Source organism: Anomalospiza imberbis, chromosome 2, assembly GCF_031753505.1.
Source record: "Anomalospiza imberbis isolate Cuckoo-Finch-1a 21T00152 chromosome 2, ASM3175350v1, whole genome shotgun sequence".
Lineage (NCBI taxonomy): Eukaryota > Metazoa > Chordata > Aves > Passeriformes > Viduidae > Anomalospiza > Anomalospiza imberbis.
Genome location: NC_089682.1, coordinates 55746788 through 55767206, shown reverse-complemented (window position 1 = coordinate 55767206; position 20419 = coordinate 55746788). Strand labels below are relative to the sequence as shown.

At 38.4% G+C, this 20419-nt stretch overlaps 1 protein-coding gene across 2 annotated transcripts in view; it reads left to right on the top strand.

Moving 5' to 3' along the window:
• FRY (FRY microtubule binding protein) overlaps positions 1-20419 on the top strand; it is a 182343-nt gene that overhangs the window by 21172 nt on the left and 140752 nt on the right. The window contains exon 1 of one of the 2 annotated variants that reach the window (XM_068181161.1): positions 117-943. The exons of the other annotated variant lie outside the window; for it this stretch is intronic. Within the exon in view, the coding sequence (XP_068037262.1) occupies positions 874-943 (70 nt within the window). The 5' untranslated portion in view covers positions 117-873. Of the gene's footprint in view, positions 1-116; positions 944-20419 lie in introns of those variants that run through there. 2 annotated transcript variants of the gene reach the window in all.

The window sequence follows — 20419 nt, the reverse complement described above, 5'->3', positions numbered from 1 at the left end:
AAAAATGACAACACGTTTTTCTGTAGCAGTGAAAGAAAAGCAGAAGCAGCCAGTCTGCATGCCGTGGGTTTAGTGCTCTGGAAGTGCTTCTCTTGTGCAACTGGGCTGAGGGAGAGTGTTTTTTCCTTCCCAGCGTCACTGCGATCAGATATATGGGTGCAGCTCTGCTTTACCGCAGCATGATGCAGTTGTGTGTAGTTCAGCGGGCTCTTCTTGGAAGCAGGCGGAAGGAGAGCAGCTGACCAGAGCAGGCAGAGGATGTGCATTAGCGGGTGCTTTTTTTCCCCCTAAAGCTAAGCAGTACGTGTGAGATTCCTGCGGCTGCAGAAGAGACGGTTTCAGTGGGGCTTCAAGTTGATACTCGGTTCGCGAGAGGAGGTGCATCCGCTCGGGCTGACAGCTTCTGATGGGAAAACAGCTTCAGACAGGCAGGCTGCTCCTTATCAAAGGCACGGCTCAGACACCCTTTGGGAACATACTCTAACTGTGCCTATGGAACAAGTGCTGTGCTGCTGCATATGCCTTAACCGACCAGAAGAATTTTGCCCGGTTGTGGAATGGAATAAATGAAAATACTGAGTACTGAGGGGGCGAGGGAGTAAAATACTCTTCAGATAGAATTAAGAACAAGCCCCGAAGGAAGAGCAAAGGACAAAAATCTCATGGTGTGTTGTTGTTGTTATTGAGCTTTTTAATTTTTTTTTTTTTTAATGAGCTTACCTACCATGAACGGAAGAAGTGGATCTGCGGAGACTTCATTTCCTCCTCTGACCCCTCGTTTACATCACTGACTGGTGACAGTCACATCTACATACATAGTACCTGCCACTTCAGCTGCTCAGAATTATAGAAGCCTCTTTGTATGCAGCAGACATGGCTAGCCAGCAGGATTCAGGCTTCTTTGAAATCAGTATCAAATATTTACTGAAATCCTGGAGCAATAGTGAGTAGCAGAAGAGTAATCTTTTCATATTATGTGTTGCTTGGTAAATAGCTAGGATAACCTAAAGGATAGAATCTTACCTTTCTGTATGTTTGTGCTATATAAACCGAGTAATTTTTGCTTTTGTCAGCTCTAAAAATCAAATTGTCAGAGATTTAAATAGGTTTCATTAACTGCAAGGGCTGTAATGAGATTATACTAGATTTTGCTTGATTAAATTCTGAAGTTAGGCTGCTTTGTGGGTCTAACAGTATGTTGCAGGGAGTGCATTCCAAACAGCATTTCCTGTCTACATGTTTGTTTGATTTGTTCAGACTTTATCTAAATATTTTTTTTAAATTATGTTTAATCATAAGGGTGTGGCATTGCTCAGAAGTTGGTTTTTATTAATTGTGCACCAAGGACAAAATATAATTACTTCACGTCCGAAAGTAATTTTGATGTGATGGGAAGCAAAACATTAATTGCTTATAGCTGCATGTCCCACCCTTTATGCTTAATTTCAGAATCTTATGCAATATTATCTTATGCCAGGAAGAATCCATCTGTTTATCTGATCCAGGCTGGGTTTTGCAGAATGTAAACAAATAGCATTTTAGTCTGCCTTAGTCTTTTCAGTACTGCTGTTCCTGATTTCCATTGCTTTTCTAATCAATTACTCTATAGCTGTTTTAGCAATATTACATAATGAAGATGTCTGAATAAAATTTAGTGCTTGCAAATATATTCAGATTAAGTAAGGTGATGAGATAACACTGTTTAAGTAAAGTACATGAATAGTATATTCTTTCTCTATAGAAGCTTTTATTAACAGTGCTAAATCTCCATATTTAACTGTTTTATAAAAGACAGAACACAATGTCTCTGGAAAAATCTAGCTTGGCTACATGTGAAATAAGGTTCTGATCATCCTACTATCTATAATTTCATAATGGCTGCATAAAAGACTAGTATTTAAAAATTCAGTGGTGTAAAAGAATTGCAAGATCTGCTCAGTACAATGAGAGTACCTTATACCTGCAAAGAAATAAACAAAACACTATATTAGAAATATGACATGCAAGACTTGTATTCATTAAATGATATCCATAGAAACTGTATTTTTCCAGGTAATTTGTAACCTCAGTAACACTGTATTGCTTGTTTGAATCTGTTTTTCTACCACAAGTGTGAAGCCACCAGGGAATAATAGTATTACCTGAACAGCATTGCTTATCTGCCCTCCTACAAAAATATGCAGTGCATATTCATTCAAATAAGTGATCCCACAGGGTCTAGGAGAGAATTTTATGATTCAGTTACCTTCATGGACTAATATTAATCTGAGAACATAAGTGTGTATTGTGACAGCACATATTTTACGTCACAGTTTATGACAGAAGAAAAACAAGTCAGTTTATGGTACAGAAATCAAATCAGTTCTGGAATTAATATTGTAATAGCCTACTGTAACTTGAAGTAAAACCAGCACTTAAGAATATAAAACCAACTACATTATAGAATTAAATGTATAGTGTTGTTTATTTCTTTTTCCTTTGTCTTGAAGTATATTGAAAGTATTTCAATATAGGAAAGGTATTTCTAGTCTGAAATTAGAAGTCCTTAAGTTCTAGTTTGGGGAAACAGAAACAGTATATGAATAATTGATATTTCTGACATTCTTTTAGCGAATAGATACCCCTTCTACTGTATCTGAAGAAGCAGTAAGAGGAATTAGAGTAAATGAACCCAGGTTGCCTTAAAACTTGTTGCCAATTGGGTTTTTTTTTTTTTTTTTTTGCTTTCATCCTGGAAGGGTGTGTTCGTAAATCTGAACTTATCCTTTCTAGCTGAAAAACAAACTATTTGATAAGAAGACAGTAGGGAGTTAAAAAAAAACCTAGGGCTTTCTTCAGCTCTGCTATGTGATGGGTGGAGCAGAGGAAAACACTTCCCTTGCTTGAGAAACTGCTGGGAAGCCTGCACATGCATGCATGGGAGCATGTTTTTCAGAGGGTAGGTGCTATGTCTGCACACCCAAGACTAGAAGTAAGCCATAAATTAGGCTGGGGCGTTTACATAGCAGCAAGAGGTTTAACATACAGTTTTAAAAGAAAAATAACTTTGATTCCTACAGTGTATATTTTGCTGCAGTGTTAACAGTGTAGAGGTGCTGTCCATGTATGTTTCTGCAAACTGGCACTTCCAAACATCAGTTTAAACAGCATTTATCCTTTCCAGGCTTTTTAGTCCCACCAAAACTAGTCTTCCCATTGATTTGTATTTTGGCTTACACAGAACATTAGCATTTCCTAGCAGATTGCCATCCATGTCTGTTGCCCATACCATGAAATATACTCAGTTATTCTACTTGGAATGACATTTTCCCCTGATTTTGCTATCTAAGGAGTTTAACAAACTAGCATTCTTGACATGCCAGGCAGGATTTCAGTTCAGTGTCACACAGCACTTGCTGAGGTGTTCATGTAGCATGCTGCTTGTATTTGTATGTTCATCATCCAGCTAAGGAGGCAGGTAGTTTATGGACAGTGGGGTCGGTTCACTTTAACTGTTGCAGTCAGGATGACACAGTCTGATACAGTCTGGGGTGTGTGTTCAGAGAGCCTTCGCCCTTCTTCCTGGGGGATAAAACAGCCAAGTCTCAGTCTGGCCTTCGAATCATCCCATCACACTGAGAGATCTCAAAATACCACTTTTTGCAGTTCCCAAGACATACTTTTGCTCTGCATATGTCCATAAGATATTGTGCATGTCTTACTATCTGGAAAATATTCCTGTATTGCATTGGAGATGGAATCAGAACTGGGATTCTCTGGCTGGAAAATAAGAATAGTCTAAGGGGCCTTTTTACCCATCTCATGTGTTCTTATATTTTCTGAAATATTTGAGGGTTTTTCATCAGTGCTGCATTAGTCAACAACTGCATTAATCATTTGCATTACTTCTTTTAGAAAGTACTGCTAAAATGACTATACCTGCACACGATGAGTGGTGCTCACTTGACCCACTGAGGTCAATAAGCTGACAAGAGTAAAATAGGACTTACCAAAAGTAGGACATTTAAAAATATTTTTCTCAGATTTGTTGTGGAAATATTGCAAAATGGATTTTTGTAAATAAACATTTGTAATTTATTCAAGGCATAATACATGAATACAAATGTTAAGTATTTGAAACCAGATCTTTCCTTAGATCTTTTTTTTACGTTTTTGAATGAATAAGATAGATTTATTCTGAATTTGATTTCCAAATGTCTTTTTCAAATTCATAGTTAAAAAAAAATCTGAACAGGAATTTTGAAACCTAGCTACAAGAACCTAGAGTACCATCATTATAAACTGCAGGAAAGTCTATAATTAATTCTGCCTTTTGCAGTACCTAGATCTGATCAGCAATTAGGTTTATTGGAGGAAAGGATTCTGTAGAAGAATCTGAATGGCACAGGTAGATGGCTCACTCATGCTCTCACAAGTCAGGTCCTGTGTGGGCTTGTAGAAGCTGCATTTCTTTGTCTCACAGTTATTAGAGATAGGTTTTAAGGTTTCTTTCTGTGTAATGAAATGAAATTATGTATTCTCCATAGGCAATATTGTATTTGGCACTTCTCATAGAACAGTTATCTGCCTGATTTTAAGGATCGCAATGCTTTTTTATCTTCCTTTGAACAGAAAGGGGGTTTTCTGTGGACTTGTGTTTAATGCAGGCTCAGCAGAAGGACTTTTCTAGTATCCAGACTTCAGGTCTCTTTCCCATGGCCATCCTTCTTTGCCTTCTTCCACAGTAGCCAACATCCACATCAAAATCCTCATGTCATCATCCTCTTACCCTTTGTGCTGTACAAAGCCCGCTGCTCAGTCCTGCTACTGCACCGTGTTCTCTTTCTCTGTGCCCCTGTGTGCCCAGTCGCTGTGGCAGCTGTCAAAAGCTTCTTCTTGTTTACAAGTGGTGGTAACATCAGGGACAGCCCAGGCCTGGGACCGCACAGTCACCCACATCAGCTCACATCCCACAGCACTCCCAGTAGGATCTCTGGCTCCTCCGCAGCCTGCTGGTCACGTACTGAGCTGAACACGGGGCTAGCATCAAAACAAGTTCTGTGGTCAAAAGAGCATCAGGCATCAGAGACTTCCCAGCAGCTGATGTGAAGCCTGGAGTGTTGCTAGTTGCTGTGTGGTCAGCTGTGTTCTGCCCGTCTCTTGAAGATATGTTTCTACCATGTCAGGAAAAGAAATAAGTGAAAACATTAATTTCAATAAATGAATGTAATACACAAGGCAATAAAACTCAGCCTTTTTACAGAGGATGTTCATGAAGTTCTGTGTTGATCAGCAAGAGAAAAGGGAAGGCCGCTTTCTTAGCTGAAAGTCTCTCTTATGTCCAAGTCTGTGATGCATTTGTTTGATCTTCTAGTAAGATTTTATTGTGCAAGAGTGAGAACAGCTGTCTTGTAGGGTTCCCTTTTCTGCAGTCAAACACAGACCTGTTTAAGGCTGTTTAAGGCTCTGAGCACACCATGCTATCAGACGTAGAGATTTGTAGCAAGATACCAATCAAGGGAAGAGGCTTCCTCCTGTTTCCCACTGCCCACTTAGACAAACACATTCACTGACCAAGGAGAACTTAGCCTTCCTTCCCCCCTCTCTTGCTCTGGCATCCATACTCTAGCAGGCCCAAATAACCTGATTCCAGAAGCTGATGTGCTGCAAGCTCACCCTGCATGGAGAGGATCAGTTCTTGCCTGAAGCAGCTGGGGAAGGGACAGGGCGTGTGGCTGCAGTGGGCAGATGGAGGAACTGGGACCCATGTGTCCTGCTGGCTCCTGAGGTGTCACCCCGACACACCTGCAGGGAGCTGGCCCTTGCACAGCCGCTGCCTTTGGGGAACCCTGGGCACAAAAGTTTAGCATCTGCTCGTGTCTTGCATCTGAGTCTGCCTGGGACAAGGGATGCCATTAATTCAAGTTGTTGTGCTACCTGAAGGGGATTGATTGCTCTGTCCATTGAGCCTGAAGGGAGGGTGCACAGTGTATTCTTCAGCTCTAAGTAGTCTGTGATTGTCAACAGTAAAGTGTCTTGCTTGATAATGGTGACTGTTATCTCCCAGGAACTTTCTTTGTGTTTAGTCTGATCCGAAGGGAAAGGTAGTAAACCACAATGTTTAGGCTGTTTGTGTTCTGGTGGTACCCATTTAGAACTTGCATTTTAACCTGGTTCTTCTCAGAAGTAAGGGAAAGTGAAAGTTTTATTACTTTGGAAACATGAGAACTCTTTAAATGATTTTTTTTTTTTTGTTATTTTGATGTTTGCTACTCTGTTGAGGACATTCCAGAAGCATTTCTACCATACTTGAGGGGAAAAAAATGATGAGAAAATCATAAACGCTTTATTGCAAGATTCAGTTGATTTGTAGAATGAGTTTCCTTGTCATTAAAAAGTTTGAAATACTGCAGTAAAAATCTACAAATGCTTTCACTGCAATGTAGTACATAATTTTTTGTGGTAAAACTTCAAAACACCAAAATATAAGATGATCTGGAAACTAGGCTTTGTTAATTACTGGTAGCTATTCCATGAAGGTTCTAATTATTTTGCTTGTAGTAAAAACCAAACTATTCTGTTACACTATATGTATTCCCTGTGAGTGATTAATTTGTGATATCCTTGATGTTATCAAAATACCAGCAGTTTGTTTTTTTCTAGTATTGCTAGTTATCATTCAAAAGGATCAGGGAAAGAACTAACAATTCTTATGTTTCCTCTATTCATGTAACATACCACTGAATAAGCTGTGGTAGCTTTTACTTTTATATGTCTCTATAAATATAAAAACTATAATTATGAAAAAGGGAGTATATATAGGTATAAAGAAAGTGATAAACAGTATACCTTAGGAGTATAAAATGTACAATAGTGTTTAAAACAGGATACCTTAGGAGTATAAAATGTACAATAGTGTTTAAAATCTAATACTGGACAATATAAGTTATTATATTTATATGTTATATTAAATTGCTAAATTTGCTTAATGTAACATGTATATGTTATATTAATTGTTAAATTAAATTTATATGTTAAATTAAATTTATATGAAATATTAAATTTCCTATTTTCTCCACTTTTGATACACTCATTGCATTAATAGATTAACTATTTTCTGTGTATTGACTTGAGGGCAGTAGGAAGCAGGCTCTACAGCTACAGAATTACAATGGCACATGCTTGTCCAACTTTATTTTCTATTTACATTCCTAAGTTTCTAAACAGTCAGAAACTACAGACACATTCCATGAGTTGGTAGCACTAGAGACTGAATTCCTTTGGGTGTTGAAACCATGAATGGCATTGCAGTAGCTGTGACTGGGAGGGACAGTCTCATCCCAGCCTCTTACTCCTGTTGCCATGCTCCTACCCCTTTTCTGCCACCCTAATTACCCACAGAGTTAATATCCTGAAGCTAAACTTTCTAAAACTGTGTAGATGCTGGTGTCAGCGTGGGAAAGGGGATGAGTGTACGCTACTAGGAGTGGGAGGCAGTTTTGGCTGATTCCTGCTGTTAGTCTGGTGAAACTGTATGGTAAATCATATTTACTTTAATGGTGACTCCTGTACCTATGCCTGCTTATAAATAATAGTTCCTTCTCCAGGAGGGAGACAAGTCTAGCTTTCGCATCCCTCTCTTCTCAGAGCATCAGCAGTGAAGTTGTTGCCGTTGTTTCCATGATAAATTCGGAGTGCAGAATAATTTCACAGAGATAAGTAGCTGAGTTATTTGTAAATTGGTAATTTTTCAGTCACTGCAGTTACCTAAACTAGATTATAATCAATTGTCCATGGAAAGAAAATTGCTTCTCCTCAGATATTCTTTCTTCTGAATCCTTTGTCTATTGCACTAGCTAAAAGGAATACTAAACATAATGTTCAAATGTGGCGGTAGCTCTATTAGCAAGATATTTTAAGTTATTGAATGGTTTATATTTTTAAGAATGCAAATAGAAAGGTGTTCAATAGTGTGACAAAGCAGGAGAAAACATCTGCTATCTGGCTCATCATCCTGCTCACAGCTGGAAACTAGGGGTAGCAGTGGAGGGGGGATTATGACCCATAGTTCGGTTAGGTGGCAGTGAACAGGGGTGGAAAGCAAAGGGAATAAGAGAAACATATTAAACTGTAGAACAGGATGAAGAGACAGCCTTTTATATATTGTATGCATACCTTAAATGTTGGTATACAAATACATGCATTCTGGAAAACGCTAAGGAAGAAGTCAAGTGCTACATGCAGTCACAAGTTCCAATGTCGCAGCAGCAGCAGCAAGCTGGGTGTTAACAGCTCACTCTTGTGGAATGCTGTGATGGATGGATGGGTACAAGGTCCTGAGGGAGGACCTGCAGGGAAATAAGGAGTGGAAGTTGCTATGTTTGTGAAGTAACTCCTTAGGGATTTGAAGCTCTTCTATGGGATGGATGTGTGACAGTGTGCTAGAGAGTTTGTGGGTCAGGATTAGAAAAGGTGATTTGAAGTGTTACAGGGTGATGGTGGGAATATATTACAGGGCATTGATCAGGGTAAGGAAGTGTAGAAACAACTTTGAAAAACTTGAGGAAGTTCATTAATTGTTGATGTTGGTTCACATGAGAGAATTGAACTTCCTGATGTCTGCTGCAAGTGTGAAATAGTAGGTTGCAAGCAGTCAAGATTTCTTGAGAGTGTTGGAAGTCACTTCTTGAATTACAATGACCAAATGGGTGAAGTGCAACTGGGTCTGTTACCCATTAACATGGAAGACCTGACTGGAGCTCCAAATCCTGAGAAGAGTGGGGAAAGGGTGGCTGTGTACAGACCCTGGACTTAAGGAGAGTAAATTTCAGTTTTTGAGATTTCAGAAACTATTAGTGGGGATCTCATGAAGGACAGCTCTAAAAGGCAAAGGAACTTAGGAAAGCTGACAGGTCTTTGGGGTCAGCATCTTCCAAGAACAAGAATGGACTCCACATGCTTAAGGAAACAAGCAGGAGTATGAGGTGACTGGTTTGGCTTATCAGGGACATCTTGGCTGACCTCCACTGTTAAAAAGGCAATATATCTGAGGCAGAAGCATGATTTGGCTGCAAAGAAGGAATTTACAGACATTGCCTAGGCACACAGGGACAGTGCTTGGAAATTCAAAACGCAACTGGAGGTGGGCTTTGCAAGGAATATCAAAGTCAAGAAGGAGTGTTACTCTTGCTTCCTTAGTGGTAAAAGGCTGAACAAGGGTAATGTGGACCCATTGCTGAATGAGGGAATTTATTGACAGTGGACGGAAGTACTGAGTGACACTTCTGCCTCTTTCTTCAGCAAGATGGTCTCTCTGGCCTCTGTCTGCCAGGTTCCAGAGTTCCCCTTGATATGGCATGTCTCAGAGGGGGAAATGTAGAACTTGTTCAAGTTTAGAGTTTAGAAGTCCAGACTCTCTTCTTTGCAGGAACTACTGAGAAGTCTGGCAATTCCTTACATATTTATGCTGTTCTATATATTGCCAATTATAGTCATATTCAAAACCGAGGGATGGCAGAGCTTTTCTTTTTACAGCAGACAGCAGAGCTTGCTAAAACAAGCCACTGAATGAAACACATCTGAGAAACTGACTTCCTAGTTTGCTCTCAGCCAAGCAGCAGTAGTTTCACTTAGTTACTGAATCCACTTGCTTCCTCCTCTGTGTGGAAGAGAGATTGCAAATATAGAGACACTCCCCAAAATATTGATGTTTATGCATAATGTAAGGTCGCTGATACAACAGGTATTAGAGGTGCCTGAGAGATTCATCCTTGTCATGTCTCAGAATAGAGGTTTTGGGGCTCTTTTCAGAACACTGGTTTGAAGAGAAATCTGAGTGATGTTTTGTAAATACTGTGGGATCACTATAGTGACAGTATCGTCTTTCTCTAGGGGAATACATTGCTGATAAAGAGCTTAATTAGGTGACTGGAACCTTAGGAGACAAGTTTCACACATTAAAAAAAAAAAAAAAGGAAGCCCTCTTGGGAGACATGCCTCTACAATCTTTATCCTGGACACTTTCTATTCTTTCAGAAATTTGCAGTCATCACATGTAGTGCTAATGCATACAAGTTGAGAGACTGCTGTGGTTTTTCACTAGTCAGTGAGGGGGTGAGAAATCACAGTTTGTGTATGGCCAAAATGTGAAGACATTAGATGGATTAGTATCAGACAATGGCTGATCAACAGAATGCATCAGATCTTGATTTTATTTATAATCATGAAGTTGGAGATGGTTTTAGTTTTATTTTGAAAAGCTTGACTTTGGAAGACTAATCTATATTCCCTTGAATTCTTAACTAGTACATGGCTCAGCACAAAAGTCTAACAAAGATACTGGTTTGAAGGAATTCTCCTATAATTGGATGGACATTATGCTAACATTTTTTCCTAATCTCAAGCTATCTCCTATCTCTCTCTATAACTTTGAAGAGTCTCAACTTGTATATGGAATAAATTAAACCTCAAAGGATGTCCATTTCTAAATTGGTTTGTTTTGATTCTGTCTTCCTTGAACAAGTTTTGTTGAATAAAATATGTAGAATTATCTTTCTTACTGCATTTCTGATTATTATTTATGAAAGCCTTTAAATGCATGGAGTATTTTTTTTTTAGTCAGAAGGTTACCTGGATAGAGTTCTTGTGGAACTTCTATCTTGAGAAGTTTGCAGAGTTTCTGCTTATACTCACAGCAATGCAGTGTTGTATGTTTTCATAATGAGGTTTATTCTTCGCGCATTACTGAGATACCAAGTGCTGAAAGTAATCATTCCTTTGTAATTGGAATTGTTTTAGATAGCTTTTCTGTGGAAGCAAAGCTTATTCAGCCTGTCTGCCTGCCTGCCTTTTTTTGGACACGTTAAACAAATTCAGAACAATTCAGAGCAGGGTAGAATTCTTAAAGATACTTAAGTTACTATGAATTGCAAATTGAGGCTGTTTGATAGTGAAGAGGGAATCTCACATGTTGAAAAATGGCTGCATGAGCCTCCTGCCTTCTTAGACGCAGGAAAATCTTGCTCTGACAGCCTCCATAAATACCCCAGCTGTGAAACCAGCTTCAGTCACACTTCTGAGAGGATTGCACACAAAACTCATTGTGTTGCCTATTTTAAACTACATTCACCAGATGCAAATTGATATTCATTAATTCAGGGAAAGTGCATGGAAACCACTGCAAATAACTTGGTTGCAATGGTCTTCATTATAATAATATTCATACGGTGCTTCCCATCTGGAAGCTTTACAGACTTAAATTCTTCCAGCATTATTACCTGAATATGTAGGATTGATTTATTGCTATTCCTGGGCAAATCAAAACAGAGAAATTAACTGAGGAACACGTATCCTATGTTAGATCTGGAAATGAAGCCCTGTCTTCTATTTTTGTACTGGAAGAACCTTTTTTCCTTCACATTCTTGGTAGCCAAGTGACACATAAATCGTGACTCAGCCAGTTAATATATATAGTGAGATTTTTAATTGACAGTAAGTAGTCCAGTAATTGACAGTCATATGGAAATGTCATAGGATTGTTTTAAAATTCCTCAGCGTGCATATTTGTTTCTACTGATGTCTTAAATAAGGAGAAAATTACTTAGCTGTATTTCTTTTTCTGTGAAGGCAGATGTTTGAAACAAATAGCCTCACCCCACCCTTTAGCTGTGTGCCATCTGAATCAAAGCTAGGTGGTTATTTTTATTTTTGTCTATTGTTCATAGGCAGGAAAATGGGACAGAACAGTGTATGTATTCTTTACTGGGATGAGTGTTTGAACAAGAGCATTTCTGATTCTCTGGGAATCAGAAGTTGGAATGTATCACTTTTTGAAATACTGAAGTCATCAGGGTTTGTAGTAAATTAAGCAACGTCTCAGTGTGTCCTTGGTGAATCTTGGTGACAAATATGTCATGGAAGATGAGAATATTTTCGAAGGGAATGTGAAGTTAAAAATGTTGGTTGTTTTTACTCATTTGTCTGTCATGTATTCAAGCAGTAAGGGATAGGACAGGTCAAAGTGAGTGTTATAGGGACCTGCAGACTTCCGTAGCAACTGAAATGACTGAAATAATTTGAATTATTGTTTTAATGAACTTTTAAAAGTTGTTACTATAAAGAGATTGGAATATTATAAAAAAAAATTCAACAATTAGCTAAACAAAACAAACAAAAATTAATGATTGTGTGTATATTGTTCTCCCTACTTTTTTAATGTAAATCCCCTCTTTTCCTGAGCTCTGCAGTTCAGGCTAAAGCACTTCTAAACTTAATGTTCCTGAAGGTGAATTTTAGAATTTTGTGCTGAAATGGTTCTACCTTTTCTAATAATGAGAAAATGAAAAATAAAACCTGTTGTTTGTACATGTTAAAAATTACCTTGTTGGGAATGTGTGGGGGACAGAGACCTTACAGCCAACTGCCTCTGTACAGTGACTGCACAAAGAAAGTGAGGGCACAAGGAAGTGAATCTGCAATAAAAGCCCAGCAAAGAGGCAGGGGAATCATGGGGAAGAAATCAGAAGTAGAGGAACTGATACTTCCCAGATGGTGGGAGTAGAAATTAAGAGTTCCTGGTATGAGATGGAACCAAGGGGACGCTGGAGAGGGGTGGGCAAAGGGATAGGGGTGGGAGGAGGAATGGGATGGGGTTAAGAGGGCTGGAAGGGTGAGATGAGCTACGTTTAGATGGGCAAACAGTGCATGGGAGTCCAGAACTGGAATAGGGAGCCTGAAGTGGGGAAGAAAAAGCCATGAGGAGACACCAGATTGTAGAGATGGAGTAAGAAGAGAGCAGATGGGGAGATGGGGGAGGTGAGAGACAGAGAAATCCCCTCCCAAGAGAAGAATGCAGTGCAGGAGACCTGATTTCCATCCTACATCCTTGCTTTATAGCACATCCTTCCAGCACAGGGTATGCCTCAGTGTTTGGGTGGACATAAAGTGTTAAATGTTATCAGGTGAGGAGAACAGCAAGTGCCTTGTGCATGCTGTTAAGGTAACTGGGTCAACAGTTGGTTCATTTGGCATCAGATTAATCATCTATATTACCTCACTTCTGAAAGCCTGAGTCCAATGAGGTAATGCAGCGCAGTGGAAAGAGCACAGATGTACAAAGAAATATCCTCTCAGTTTATTATTCTATTTATTATTACCTGTAATACAGTAGCAGGTAACTTCCTAATGGGCTTCTCCAATACAGCAGGTAATGTCTAACCTAACAATAAAAACTAGTCTGTAGTAGCATCTCCCAGGGAAGGGTGTCAGACAGATCTGGGCACTTTTGACAGTTCTTGGCTGAATGAAGAAACAAACTATGTGTTTGGGCATTAGGGAATATTAGGGAATTCGGGAATATTTGAGTGTCACTCAGCATATATTCAAGCATAATAGTTTTATAAGCAATGTGTTAAAAACTGGCACGAGGCACTGTAAATATTAAAAGTATCCTTGTGGATGGTTTGTTATCTCATTAGATTGAGCTAAGCAGTTGTGTACTGTAGGGATGGACTCTCAGTTTTACCTCATCATCAGGGATTTGAAAGAAGATAAATAGCATGTTGGGACATTTAAGTATATGTATACACATTGAAGTATATAAGTATTAGTAATGAGAAAGAGAAAAAAATCACGTGAAATAAAGGATTATTTAGAGTAAAAATCTGGAAACTTCTTTACCATGTGAATCTGCAAAGGTCTTTTAAGGTAAACTTTGTTTTTAAAACATGAAAAAACAAGACTTGGCTACATCCTTAAACTGCAGTGTAAGGGTCAGCTCTTCACTGGAACAGGAGAAACAGAATTTCTCACTGCAGCTGCAGTGACAGAAGGTCCATGTATATACATAGCTGCTCCTGGGCCAATTCCCAGCTCTGTTTTGCCCAAGGTGGGAATTCCAGGTGACTTACTGCTGCAGTGGAGCTCTGAGTGGCATTTACAAGTAAGGGTTTTTCATTTAATTGAGGACAAATAAATGTAGCCCCTTAAGGAGTAAAATGGAAGCATCACACTGCTGGCAAGTTAGATATTTATTTAGATTTATCATATGCTCTGATATTAATAGATGCTTATAAGGACTATCTGCCTATTACTAATACCATTGTTTCTAGATCACCATAAAGTCTCTTGCTAATTCTGGCAGTAATTTCCTAGTTGCATAAAGGAATCTATCCCTGCAAGGCAATGAGCAAGATTTTTCAAACTTGCTACCACTGACTTTAATCAAGCATTTTCCCCAATTAAGTACAAAGAGGTGTATAATTTTCAGAACCTCTTGCACAGCTAGCACACTTACTTAACAAATTTCAACCTAATTGGTAAACTTCCTAAAAGCCTGACTGAGATGCCATGCATTTTAAAAATTCCATTTGTATTATGACAATATTCTTGGGGCATGACTTTTTGTTAAAAAAAATTCAGTTTTATGATATTAAATCCAGAAAAGACATTTCAAGTTGGTATTGTTTATATTTATTGGGTTGGTTATGTTTGCCTGCTTTTTTAAGGAGCAGAAGCATTTGGCTAGAAGGTTCAAATCTCCACATTACTGTTATAGGTATGTGTGTGTGTGTAAATATAAATAACAAATTGTGTCTTTCTGATTAATACAGAAAATTATCTTCAGCCATTAAACTTCCTAAACACAAGTGACCTGTGAACATTAAATGTCATTAAACACGAGTGATCAGTGTGCTCAATGGCAATATTTTTCAATTTCTTTTTTCTGTTTTGAATCATGCTCTCATATGCATTTTGGATTCAAATGATAGCTATGATTTTCTATAAAGTGTAGAAGAACTGGCATGGTGTCCTAAAAATCTGATAAGTAGATGCATTCATAATTTAAGTAAGATATACTGAATAGCATTTTCAGAAAGCTAAATATTGTCGTAAGGGTTTTCATGGAAAACTAGAGAGTATTTAATTTTTTTACATCAGTGGAATAGGAACTAGATTGGTTTCAACAAAACAAAACCACCATAAAATTAATTTTAAAATTACTGTATTAGTTATTCCAGATGAAGTTTTTTTAAAGGTTGAAGATGGTATTTCAAAACCTTGAAGTTTATGTAAGCATTTAACCCCAAACTATCACATTCTGGGTGAATATTTTAGCCATTAAGCTGTTACATAAAAAGCAATTACAGCCGAACTGAAAAGGAGAGGAGCTGCTTCTCTGTTCTGCTTTGGATATTTGAAGTGGCCCAACAATGTGAGGTTGCTGTGGGGATATATCTAAGGCAGTGTTGGCTGTTGTGGATCCTGTTCTGAGATGATGCTTACTCAGTAAATTTACAAGCAAATTTCACCCAGATTTAATTAAGTGATTTATCATTTGGTTACTTTTTTATGGTTTCTGTTCCACAGGCTGATTTTAAGCGTTCAACTTCCCAATTGGTAGGCCCTGAGGAGAAGTGTCCTGTAAGTGCCACGTCCCCACAAAGGCAATGATTGGCTGACAACATGGGGAAAATTCCCTTGTATATACAGAAAGAAGTGTCAATGCTGGTGTTTAAATTCTTAATATGTTAACAACCTTCTGTGCCATTTCAGGTGCCTGAGGTTCATGCTTCATATAGTTTTGTACATGCTTCCTTCCTGACAAAGGCATTCATTATCATTGGGTTGCCATGGAGTGCTGATCACATGGATCTGGGAATAATAACCCATTATGCTAATATAGCTTGTCATTGTTTTTGATGCGAAGTGATGTCCCATAACAACATCTGATGCTTGTAACTAATGGAATTTATGGTAAGATCACAGGTCATGGAAGAGTGTTGGCAAAATTGCCTACACTCTTCGCTTTAAATTCTCTGATTACATACCGATTAGCAAAACCATTTGTGCATCTTTAGGTCAGTATTCTTCTAGTTTTAATATCTTTCTGCAGTGAGAATTGGAGGTTTCTAACAGAACAATTCTGGCCTATTTGCTTAATGCTAGAAATTTGTGATTTTCTTCTGAGCTCTCCTGCCTCTTTAGGAGCCACAACTTTGATACTCTGATTATACAATTTCTATTTGTATCTGGATGTACAAAGAGAAATCAAGTACTGATAGGAATTCAGACTTCTGCTTCTTGATATTATCATGATTGGAGAAAGAAGAATTCGTCTTACAACATCTGTATCCTAGCTTTACCAATGAGAGATTGTTCTCAGATCTGTGTTTTCTACTAAATATTCAACAAGTCATAAATTATACAGCCAGAAGAAACACTGTGTCATCCAATCTGTGCTCCACATAGAACAGGCTTTATGGCTTCTCTGAATTAATTTCTGTTTGAGAAAAAGCACATCTTAAAAAAAAAATCTTAATTTAAAATACCCAGTAATGGAACAATCATCACCAGACTTAATAGCATGCTGACAGTTAATTTTCCTTCCTTTGTGTTTAACTTCTTTAATGCATTTGTCTACTCTAAAATTTCAGACATTGGGTGTTTCTGAACAAAAATCTGTCTCTTGGAAAATTTCTATTCCTGATATTAATGCTCAATGGGCATGGAAATCATCTCACCTAACTTTCAGGCATTCTTAGTGTTTATATTTTACACCTTATACTGTCAAGCCTGGTTTTCCTGATGATAGCCAGTGAAGAGGTACAGGAGTGCAGTTCAGATGAGCTGCTTTAGACATGCTTATTGCAATGAATCACACTTTGCATGTGCCTGAGTGCCTGTTCTGTCTAAAAAAGGTGTTTGGGGGTAAGAGGTTCCATGAAATACATTTTGCAAATAGGTGCCATTGTAAGAACAATAAGTGCAAATTTCTGCTGTTAGATATGATGGTATAACTTTTTCATGGTCAAACTAAACTAAACTTCAAGGCAAATTTGGCAGTCATGAGTTATTTTTCACCTTTCCCAAATGTTCCCTAGTTCATCTGTGTCTTTTCTCAAGCTGCAGACACCAGAACAGGACTGAGCATCCAGCAGTGGTTGCAGGGCCACTGACAATGTAGCAGTAGGGCTTTCTTGCTTTTGCTTTTTTTCATACTGCTTGAAAAGGCTCTCCATAGCTCTTCAGGTCACAAGAATAGCAGCCTGTTTCCAACACATTAGTCATCCTGGTCTCAGGCCTTTTTTCATCATCAGTGTTTCCCAGGAAGAGAAAGCTGCCTTCTGTCTATGTGGCCTTGTTTCTGGGTATGCAGTCCTCCATTAGATAGAATTAGTATCTCTTGTACAATTTGCTTGTATTAAAGTTTCAAATGCTATTCAAACAGAGTAGAAGGACCTTTTTGCTATTTTTCTGTCACTCTTAATTGGTGTTTTGCCTGTAAACTTTGTAGAAGAGTTTTTCTTTCATGTCATTACCAGTAATGATAAATAGTACAGAACCAAGAGCTGGTCTCTGTACCTCCACTAGAAGTACATTCATTACAGTATGATTCTTTCTTAATTCATAGATGTTATCTATCTTTTAATCTATATTGGTTGTGAATGTCGATTTTAAAGTTTGGTAAAAATACCAACCAATTGCCAAGCAAAAATGTAAAACTACACTTTCAGCCTTGCTAACCAAATTTATAATCTTATAAAAAGATATGGTTAATTTAATAAAATTTACTTTCCATGAACCTATGATTATGGCATTGTATTAATCATACTTTGCTTCTTTATTAATCAAATGCAGGCACTCCAGGATGAGTATCAGTTCAGCTCTGCTGTGGTTGCCAGGATTGCCCTTGCTGATACTTGAGAAAATCGGATACAATATTAGTTTTGTTCCAGCCCTCAGGAATACTGAATTTCCCTTTGAATATACTATAAAAAACATATTTTTATTATTTTCAGATTTGATTAGGCTCTTTGGTTTTTCTAATGAATTGCTCTGTTTTTAAGGGTTTAAGCTGTTTATTTGAAAAATCCAGTGTAAACCCTAGGATTCTTTCTTTATTTTCGTAATTAAATTACACAGACTTCATCTCTATAGGCGCCTGTTCCTCTCCAAATTCAATAATATATTTCTGGCATTCCAAAACATTTAGATGTTTCAATGCATGGAAGGAGTTTTCTGTCATGGCCTACTGACCAGCATGAGAGCAATGTCTTGTCCATGTTGTATTAGGTATTTGCAACTGACTGGTCATGCAGAAGGTCCCTTGGACAGCAGCTAAATTGCATGCACTCCACTTATCGGTTATAGTGAAAGTTTCTCAGTGGGCAGCTGCACATGAGCCAAATTTTCAGAAACCTTCACTGAGCTCATATGGATGGCAAAATACATTATCTTGTATTTCAGTCCCCGGAAAAAGTATTTCTATCCTGGAGCTGCAGTCTACCAAAGCAGCAAACATTTGCATTTGCATGTAGGTTTGTGGCTGAGAAGCAAATGAACCCACTTTCAAAGAATTGTTAATGTAATGTAATAAAGGGTTATTATATACAATTACATTGTGAGTTATTAGATACAATAGCATCATAATGCTCTGTGGCTAATAAAAGATGTCTGTAAGCAAAGAAGCCAGATAGCATTGAATATGGAAGATAGACAATGTTATGAGTGTGCTCCTGCTGTCAATATTAACTAATCACATTAGTGATTCAATCATAGAGTAGGGGATTGAACCAATTTTAAACCAGATTTTGACTGCAAAAGTTTTTCTTTCATTTTTCTTTGTATAGATGTTACTTCGTGTGCTCCCCTGTGAAATGAAATATGAATTGATGTCTCTCTCATGTTAGTCTTTATTCAGAGAAATCCCTCCCGTGGTGTCATCACAGAAAGCTTCACAAAATTTTGTGAAAGTCTTCTTGGTTTGTGATGGTTTAACTTGCCAGTCCACAGATCCAGCATGTGGCTTGCATTGCTGCTGGTGTTGTGCCATTTTCCACCCACAGGAGCAAAGGCAAGAATTTGAGCCAGCAGCAGTTAAAATGCACCACAGTGCAGTTTAATTCATGCAAGGTACTCTTGAAGAGTCTACAGATTTAAGAGTGAGAGTCATCACTAATAACTTGGGGTATCTTTGTTGTTAGTTCTGTTTCAGTAATCACTGAATGAGTGATAGGTACCTCTAGAAAGTGATTTATTCTGTCTTAAGATAAGAATCTAAGAAGGATTTGATGGATCACCTAGAAATGTCATTCTCAATTTACCCAGAACCTGGATGGCTAGATTAAGTTTGATATTTGGTTGGTAGGTGGCTAAATTTAAAACTTCCCCTAAAAGGAACCCATATAGTAGATCAAGTGCACCAGAAGATGCAAGAAAGCGAGTACAGTTTTAAAGATTTTCCTTTGTAGTACCACACTTTGAAACATAACTAGACATGACATCTCTAATATGGCATGAAATAAAGCTGTACAAAATCAACTCTTAGTTGGTTGAACAGTGTTATGTCAGGAGAACTAGAAGCTGTTTCTTTTTATGCATTGGTAATAAAGTATGCTTGTTTGTGCAAGTGCATCACAACACTCAGGTTTTCATACACATGTGTACATTGCTCAGAAGACACATCATCCACAAGCGATATGCTATTTCCATTCCAGTGAAAGACAGGAGTTTTAACAGCACCATCCAACATGTCAGTAGTTTGGAGGAGTAAGTGTGAACAAACAGACAACAAAAATTCAGGGACGGTTCCAGTTCTGACATCTGAGGTAGCTATTGCAATTGGAATAGGACTGAGATGCAAGTATTTAATGTCTCTCTCTGGTAAAAAATAAACTGTTTAAATATATGTTCAAAATTCCATCTTATCCAGACTTACAGTTGTATTGCAGAACATCTAAGTAGAAAAGAAAAAGTATATTGTCCCAAAGAGAAAATGTATAGATGTCATGGCTTAAACCCAATTGGCAACTAAGCACCACAAGGCCACTTGCTCAGTCCTGTGTGCAGGCAGGTGTTCAGCCATCCCCAGGAAAGCTGGCTCTCCATTACAGCTTAGAGTAACTTGGAAAGACAGACACTGTAACTCTGAATGACCCCTCTTCCTCCTTCTTCCTCCAACTTTATATGCTGAGCATGACACCATGTGGTCTGGGATATCCCATCGGTCAGCTGGGGTCAGCTGTCCCTGCTGTGTCCCCTCCCAAGTCCATGTGCACCCCCAGCCCACTCGCTGGTGGGATGAGAAGCAGTGAAGCCCTTTGGCTCTGTGTAAGCCCTGTTCCGCAGTAACTGAAAAATCCCTGGGTTATCAATGCTGTTTCCAGCACGAACCCATAACCACAGCCCCACAGCAACTACTGTGGAGAAAATTAACTCTACCCTGACTAAAATCAGCACATTAGGGAAGGAAGATACAGGTCACATCCTCGCTGCTTGCTAGTCAGTCCCTCTCTGGAAGTAACAATTCCTTCTCTTTTGGACTCTTTTAGCCTTGTACTTCCTCGGCCCTTTTCCAAGTTCCCTAAAATAATTCTTCTGCTAACACCCATCAACCACAAAATTACAGGAATATCTTCATCTCCCTGTCTCTGAAAAGGAA